The sequence below is a fragment of the Poecilia formosa genome, unplaced genomic scaffold, assembly GCF_000485575.1.
Source record: "Poecilia formosa unplaced genomic scaffold, Poecilia_formosa-5.1.2 Scaffold399, whole genome shotgun sequence".
Lineage (NCBI taxonomy): Eukaryota > Metazoa > Chordata > Actinopteri > Cyprinodontiformes > Poeciliidae > Poecilia > Poecilia formosa.
This window is the reverse complement of record NW_006800338.1, coordinates 294,247-302,538: the sequence shown is the minus strand read 5'-3', so window position 1 is coordinate 302,538 and position 8,292 is coordinate 294,247. Positions and strand designations below refer to the sequence as shown.

The window sequence follows — 8,292 nt, the reverse complement described above, 5'->3', positions numbered from 1 at the left end:
CCATGCTAATACAGCACTTAGCGTTAGCTTCCACTATATACCATGCTAATACAGCACTTAGCGTTAGCTTCCACTATATACCATGCTAATACAGCACTTAGCGTTAGCTTCCACTATATACCATGCTAATACAGCACTTAGCGTTAGCTTCCACTATATACCATGCTAATACAGCACTTAGCATTAGCTTCCACTAAATACCAAGTTGCTATATCGCTGTAGCGCTAGCGTCAAATAACTATCGTTTTGATTTAGCGTTTCAGTGTTGGCAGAATCAATACTTATGATTAGAGTTAGCGTAGCTACATTTTTAGCTCATGACGCCCCCTGCTGGTGAATATTATGGGATAATATCAGCTAAATATCAGATGTTTATTCTGTCCCTCCAGTATTTCATCAGTTTCATAAACAGACATAATCGGCATTTCAAAGTCGAGTTTTGATGAATTAACTCAACAGAAAGTCACAAAGTTTGTATATTTTCCAGAAACAACAGCAGATCCTGGTTGTTTCTGGATGTTTGTGTTTTAGTGGTTTGGTGCTCAGAAAGTTAGCAGCTCTTCTTCTTCTTCTTCTTAAAAGAGAAATCGCAGAAAACAGAGCAGTGACTATGAAACCAGAACCGGTGGCTCCACAGAACCAACTAAAACCCTGCAAAGCTTCGGCTTCATTTTCTGCTCCCCTGCACAGCAAACCGGCGGGAAGCTGGGCGACGACGGCCCGGACCGATCCAGAACGCCGTCGACAACCAAACTGTTCGCTACCAGGAACGTCTAATGGAGGAAGAGGCTGCAGAACCAGAACCAGGAAGAAAAGACGCAGCGTTCCTGCACATGCAGAGGCCACAGATCGTCCAGCAAACTGCAGTTTGCAGGTGGAAACAGCAGAAACGCTTCCTTCAGGATTTACTGACGGAGGAACCGACCTCTACAGATCACACTCATCTCCTCTTCCTGTCCTCCCTCTCCTGCCTTCGCTCTTTCCTCCGCCGAAGGAAGGAAGGACAAATCGGACTCCCGCCGCCACGCTGCATATTCAGCCGTCGTTAACGAGTTTTTAACGAGCAAAAAGCCGAGCAGCGACCGAACCAACAGGCAGGAAAACTGACTTCAAGACAAACGCTGAGATGTTAAAGAAATGGTTCAAATCTAAAACCAGGCAGCAGCAAACAAGGAGCCCAGATGCTGCAGCAGCATCGATGTTTAAACGCAAACAGAGACGCTCTGCGATCCGATTCAAAACGACTCAAACATAACGCTCCCGGAAATACAACTGGAAAAACAGTTAAAGAATCAGAACTGAGAAAAGATGGGTCAACTAAATATAAAACATTAACTAAATGCAAAAACTAAAATTAAATTAAAATAGCTTTAAAAGTTGACGACTTTTGACTGTAAAACTAATTCAATAAGTGAAATAAACTTCTAAATAACTAAAAATGTAATAAATATAACAATCATTATTATTGGAAGCTATAAAAACTGTAAAATCTGTAAAAAAAATAAATAAAAGAACGTTAAAATACTTGAAAATTATTGACTGTCAAAAACATTAAAACAATAAAATCTATTAAAAAAAACTTTAATGAGAAGCGCGAAAAATACTGAGCGTAAAAATTAAAAATGAAGTTAAACGATTAAAAAACGAAACTCTTCAAAAACTTTTAAAAGTTTTTAAAAAGCGTAAAATCTAAACACAAACAGACCAGTAAAAAATGTTAAACCGTTTAAATAAAAGTACATACAAAAAAATCTGTAAAAATATTTAAGCTTAAAAATTAGTCACTGCAAAAGTTGTAAAATAAAAACTACAAAAACTATCAATACTTTTCAATATTGGCCACAAAAATGAAGAAATTAACTAAAAATAATGTAAAGAGAAACTTCTTCAATAACTTTTAAAACTGTTTCAGAAAACTGTAAAAGTATAAAAGTTAGATGTAGAAACTAAAATATTTTACTTTAAAAGAAAAAATAATCTGTTTAACTTGTGAAACTTGAAATTGCAAAAAACTACAAATATACCCTAATAAAAAACTATAATGAACCATCTGAAACATTTTCCAACAATAAACGTTTGCGTTATTTATAAACAAACTGCAGGTCATAATTCAACAAAAACGCCTTAAAACCAGAGAATCATCATCACTTTGTCCATACGGAAGCCCAGCAGGGACAATACTTTAATCCCACAAATGAAAGAAAACATCAGCACTTTTTATTCACCAAAAACCAGCATCACTTACTGAGGACGGCAAGCCGGGAGGGACCTTCCGCACTTTTTTTGTGTGGACTTCTGCAAGAGAAAAAAAACAACAAAAGGTGAGTTTAAGAGGCGATTCCACTTCCTGTCCACAGGAGCGCCGCTCAGGAGGACGCTTCAGAGGAAAAACAGGCAGGAAATAGAGAGAGCAGCTCAAAACAGGCAGGAAATAGAGAGAGCAAGAAAAACAGGCAGGAAATAGAGAGAGCAAGAAAAACAGGCAGGAAATAGAGACAGCAAGAAAAACAGGCAGGAAATAGAGAGAGCAAGAAAAACAGGCAGAAAATGGAGAGAGCAGCACAAAAAGAGGCCAGCTCAAGGAATATTTATATTAGAGTTCAATGTTTCTCTCAAGGAGACGCTCCTATTAATTCAGAAGGTGAGGCTGTGATGGGAAAATTAGCTGCATCCTCTACTAGAGTGTGTGTGTGTGTGTGTGTGTGTGTGTGTGTGTGTGTGTGTGTGTGTGTGTGTGTGTGTGTTGTCTGAGGCTGAAAGCCCCCAAGGTTTTCGTTGTGTCCTGTTTTTAAAGCGATCGGACCAAACGCGGTTCGTCTCCGTTTCAGCCAGATGTTCGCTGCTCACCGATTGGCCGCAGAAATTTAAATCAGAGTCGAGGACGGCGAAATATTTTAACAATAACCAGGGTGAGACACTTCAACAAAAAATATGTTGTTTTATATTCAGCATTCAGTGGAAAAAAATAAAACACAATTTAAGCTGCAGCTTAACATGAAAACTATGCTTGTTTAATTAATGTGTAATTAACATTTAATCAATTAAAAATGAACATTGACTACACTGTTAACAATAAATTGAATAAAACGAAGCAAAAAATTAAAGATTTTATGTAGATATATAAAATAGTTTTAAGTTAATAATAAATAAAAAATAAACATTCTAACGATTTAAACGCTGATTGTTAAATAAAGCAAAACAAAACAGTTTTTATTATAAAACTAGATAATATTTATTTTATAATAATGTGAGTCCTATTTTATGTTTTTTTTTATAAATTGCTGATTTTTTAACATAATTTTAAGATTTTGGACTGAAAATCTTTATTTTATGCCTCCTTTGATTAATTTTCAACCTGTTGGATTCAAGTTAATGTGCCTTTAAAGACAAAATTTAGAATAAAAAAATAAAATAAAAAAGTGTCATTAATCAGAAACCTCATGTCCCACATAGGGGCTGAGAACCTCATGTTGAAAACCTGTCATGTTTCAAAGAAAAATAACATAAAAAATGTTTTTGATGTAGAAAAAGTTTTGAAGGAACTGGAGCCTCCGTTGTTGCTCACCCATGGCGTCCATGTGCAGCGCTCTCCTACGCGGGTTGGACCCGTAGTGCTGGTAGTACTGACCCGCTGGCTTGGTGGGCGACGCCGCGCTGGGGCTGCCCATCGCCAGCTCGCCGCCCAGAACCGCCTGGAGGGGGCAGCAGAGGCGGGCGGGGCGTTAAACCGACCGAAAACACAACAGAACCACAGGAACAGACTCATTAGCACCATTATGCTAATTATGTTGGCATTATTTAGCACTAGATAATTTAAAATGATAATTAGCTAAATAATTATAAATAATAAAAGAAAAAACTGCTCAAAATTAAATACATTTCAGATCTGCAAGTCAAACTCTTCACTAAACTTGTACACCAACAAACTAAAACTAGGAATCTCATATTCAAGGATTTTCAGCCTGGAAAACGACAGTTTGCCTGTTAATAACATACTTTACATTCAAATTTTTGGCACTCTTGGTATTCCATGCTCAAGCACAATGAGTCAGATGTGTTTATTATCAGATATAAACGTTCAACAGAACAAATGATTGTTGGTTTACATGGAAATATGAGCTCACATCAGTTTCTCTGCTCATTCAGATCGGTGCTACAAACAACGTCTCAGGTTCTGATTCAGTATTTTCTTCTGAAGAACAAACAAAAACATTCTGCATCCGTCTAGTTTTGACTTATTTATCTAAAACACAACAAAACAAAAACTAGAACTGGAAGGTTGAATTTATCATTATAAACATTGAAATCACAACTATATCCAAACATCCCTCCATATTTTTCAGATAAATGTCTCTTAGCATCACTTGGACCACTGTGAGAATCATTTCAAGGTCTTTAAATGGCCCCCACGCCACATTTTGGACACCATTCTTAAAGTTTGGATGTTCTTCCAGACTTGGGCAAAGCTAATTTTTCATCAAACCATCACAAAGTCATGCTGTATCCCATTAATGCCTGTTGATGCATATTTTACACAGAGTAATAATTTCACTGGAAGCTCTTCGTCACCATCTAGTGGTCAGAGTTATAACTAGCTCATTTGGACACTTAATATCCACTTTTAGGCTTTTTGTGCAATCACTGTTGGCAGTAAAAAGTCAAATATTTTTTTAATACAAATAGATTTAAACAGTAAAGAGTTAAAACTGTGCAACAACGGACCCACAGTATGATGCTACCACCACCTTGTGTAGCAGTTGCAACACTGTTTTGCCTCTCCATACATCTACTTTATGTTTATGTTTTTATGATGTGAAGCATTTAGAACTGCCTTGATGAAATAATCTGATTTATTAATAAAATTGATTGATTGATTGATTGATTGATTGATTGATTGATTGATTGATTGATTGATTGATTGATTGATTGATTGATCTGTGTCCTAGATTTACTGCTGAGTCTTCAGGGTCAAACCAAAATATCTGGACAGAAAAATGTTTTCACTGACTTGGAACTAATTTTCAAATTAAATGACAAATGGGTTTGCTATACATTCCAGGATATGCAAGTAGCTTTTAAAACCAAACATTTACAACGTGTATCAACACCATCAGATACCAGGATCAGGACTGTGAAATTTTAGTTTTGATTATTTAATAACATAAAAATAATTTTTTGTATGTTTCTGGTAAGCCTGTAAACCTGATGCACCAACTACAGCCGCTAGCAACGGAAACGTCTTCTCTGGTCCACTGGATTTTAATTTCTGCTTCAAAATCGATCCAACTGGAGGCTAGAAAAGACTATTGTTCTGTTCAAGTAGTGCTAAAAAAAGTTAGCCTATCAGTGAAGCTGCGATAGCTTAAATTAGCATCTGAAAGGTGCTAATTTAGGTAGCAGCTAATGCTAACGTCAGCGTCCACATTTCTAAAGAAGCTCCATGAATGATCAAGACTTCCTGGAACTTTATTCAATGATTTATTAATTTTTATGAGTCCTTATTTTGTAAATAAACTGCAAAAACACAAAATCTGACCAAATATTTTTATTTTAGTTTATAATGCAAATATCTTAATACACTTAAAATAAGGGAAAAAAAACTAAATTTCAGAAGAAAATTTCTTCTCAAGAAGAAATTTGAGCTTGTTTTCAGTAAATAATTTCTTTAAAATGATGTAAAAAGTAATAGTTCTACTGGCAAAATCTAAAAAAAGTGTTATTTCAAATGTACTAACAAAAAGTACTTGATAAGATTTTCAGTATATTTTTCAATTAATTTTAATTAATTAATTACAGACTTTGAAATAAACTGGACTAAATATTTTAATTGAGTAAAAACTTACTGCAGGTTAAATCTCCATTCTAGCTCCGTACTCCTGGTATAATTCCAGGTTTGTGTGTGAATATCTGGACCGGAAACAAACCCAAATAAACCCAGAAACGTCGCAGATCTGTGTTTTTCAGGCCGATCCTACCTGGAACCAGCAGAACCATGACGTTCACCTCCCGACTCAACCCGACCCGACTCTGAGCCGCGGCTCTGTTTACGCCTCATAGCTCTCCCTCTCTCTCTCCCTCTCTCTCACACACGCACGCGCGCACACACACACACACACACACACACACATTGTCCCGCTAATTAAGTTCAGTGATTTCTGCAGCAACAAGTGGCATCTGGGCCGATTCAGGCAGAGAGAGGGGTTCCTTTTTTTATTCAAAGTGGCGCAGAAAGTTTGTTGGAGGTGAAGAAGAAGCCGCCTCTCCCTCTGCCCGTAAATAGACTCCTCTGACATGTTTTTTTCCCAGCTCCTCGTTAAGTAATTAGCGTGTGGTGTGTTTTAGGCGGAGGAGTGTGTTTAGACTCCGGGCGCGGAGGAGGGAGGGTGTTTTCTCTTTCTCTCTCCTCCTGATCTGAATTCTCATCAGCGAACCTGCTCCGTCTGAAAACAAAAAAGTTAGCGCAGACTTTTCTCATGCTAAGCAGGGCCTAAGTAGGCCAATTACAGGGCCGCCCTCAGCCCCGGGGCCCTAAAACAAAAGGGCCCTTGTCTTAAATAAAGTCAGCCAGACACAAAGGCGCACAGTCAGGCAGTGTTCCCGCCGCGCCGGTGGGGCTCGGTGCGCGCCCGCCATCGGGGCTAAAAGGAGGTTCCCACTAAAACAAAAAGGGTCTCAGTGATTGTGCTCGCCTTTCTTTCTTTTCTCCTGCAGAAAAACCCGAGCGTCAAGCCAGGTCTCCACGGCAACTAGACGGGGTCGCCGCGGCAGGAGTACGCCGTCTGGCCCGAATGCATCTCGTTACCTGGACTGTTTGCTTCTTGGCGAATTAAGTAAATGTCGCAGTAGCAGTTTGAAAACGCGACGTCAGTACGGGTAAGCACGGTGGAGGCTGCATCATGATGTGGGGAAGCTGAGTCCAGAACAATTCTGGTGGGAAATCAGAGAGACAGAGGCCGTTATCGGTGTTTATAGGCCTTAAAACGAGAAAGACAGGAAGGACACTGCAAAAACACTCCATCTTACAAAGTGCATTTTCTGTCTATTTTCTTGAAATGGAACAAAATTAACTTAGAAGTAGCTTATCAGCAAGATAAAGGAGCTTTTTTACATCAATAATGCCTTTATGTTGTATTATAAGATACATTTTTATATTTTTTGTCAATTTTAAGAAATTATTGGTTTGATACAAGCCCATATAACTTTGCTGAAAACTTACTTGTAAGTTATTTTTTGTCTTATTTTAAATGTACTACAAATATTTGTGCTAGAAAAATCCTAGGAAAAAAATGTCTGTCCTACCATCACAAACATAAACGTGGAGTTCTGCTAGAGGCTAATGAAGCGTTCACTGGAACATTTCAGAGTCTGGATTCATCCACATGGAAATGTTTCTTTTTATAAAAACAGGAGGAAACAGCGGATAAGGTCGGGTTGAAATGCTGAAATTGGTTCTCGTTCGTTAGCGTCCTGTAATTTTTTTGTGTGTTTAGCAGCTTAGTGTTAGCTTTAAAACATTTTTTATGTTTTAAGTGATTTAGCATTAGCTTCCAGTATTTTTTTTAGATAACTTCAGAAGCTTAGCATTAGGTTCAGTTATGTATTTTGTTTTCAGAAGATTAGCATTAGCTACTGTTGATTTTTAAATACATGTAACAGTGTAGCATCAGCTTCAGTTACGTATTTCATGTTTAATGTTAGTTTCTGTGAATTTGTTATGTGTTTAGCAGTTTAGAAAACTAACTTTTTGGTTAGCTTTGCTCACCACTGACGAGTACTGCTGGTTTTAGTACAAACATATCCTCCATTTCAACAATGGCGGCCATTTTGAAAAGTGTCCAACAGCAAAAGGAAACAAGATCAAGAAAAATGTGATTTTAAGGTTGAAAATATGTAAGCACATTCATCTAATTGGTGAAGTTAGATCTTTTTTTCATGAAAATGAAATTTTGAATATTTTTGTTGCGCATCAATGCTAATGTATTTGTGTTAATGTTCGTTAACAATTGTAACTTTAAGGTGCTACTTTTGTATGTTACAGTTTCACAGTGTCCAGTTCAGTGAATATCAGGACAACAAGACGCTCCTGGTGTTCACTGGAGAGACTGTTAGCTGTTAGCTAAGCTAGCGCTACGCACTGTGGGCAGAATAACAGTATTTCTCCATTTTGCACATTTTTTCAAAGTTTTTCTGAACTAAAATCCTTTATTGACCAGAAAACCTCCACAGCATCTTCGTCTCGGCTGGTTTTCTCCGTGCAGCAGCAGCAGCCTCCGGGTCCGACTCCCTCAGGAG

General features: G+C 37.7%; 1 protein-coding gene across 5 annotated transcripts in view; it reads right to left on the bottom strand.

Annotated features, from left to right (window-relative positions):
* Positions 1-8,292, bottom strand: part of tcf4 (transcription factor 4) — a 208,842-nt gene that overhangs the window by 73,690 nt on the left and 126,860 nt on the right. For 3 of the 5 annotated variants that reach the window (XM_016663012.1, XM_007576154.2, XM_007576153.2), the window contains 2 exons: positions 3,566-3,692; positions 2,246-2,295 (listed from right to left, as the gene is read on the bottom strand). In XM_016663012.1, coding sequence (XP_016518498.1) covers positions 2,246-2,295; positions 3,566-3,692 — 177 coding nt within the window. Of the gene's footprint in view, positions 1-2,245; positions 2,296-3,565; positions 3,693-5,843; positions 5,933-5,975; positions 6,022-8,292 lie in introns of those variants that run through there. The other 2 variants (XM_016663009.1, XM_016663010.1) reach the window with 2 other exon arrangements.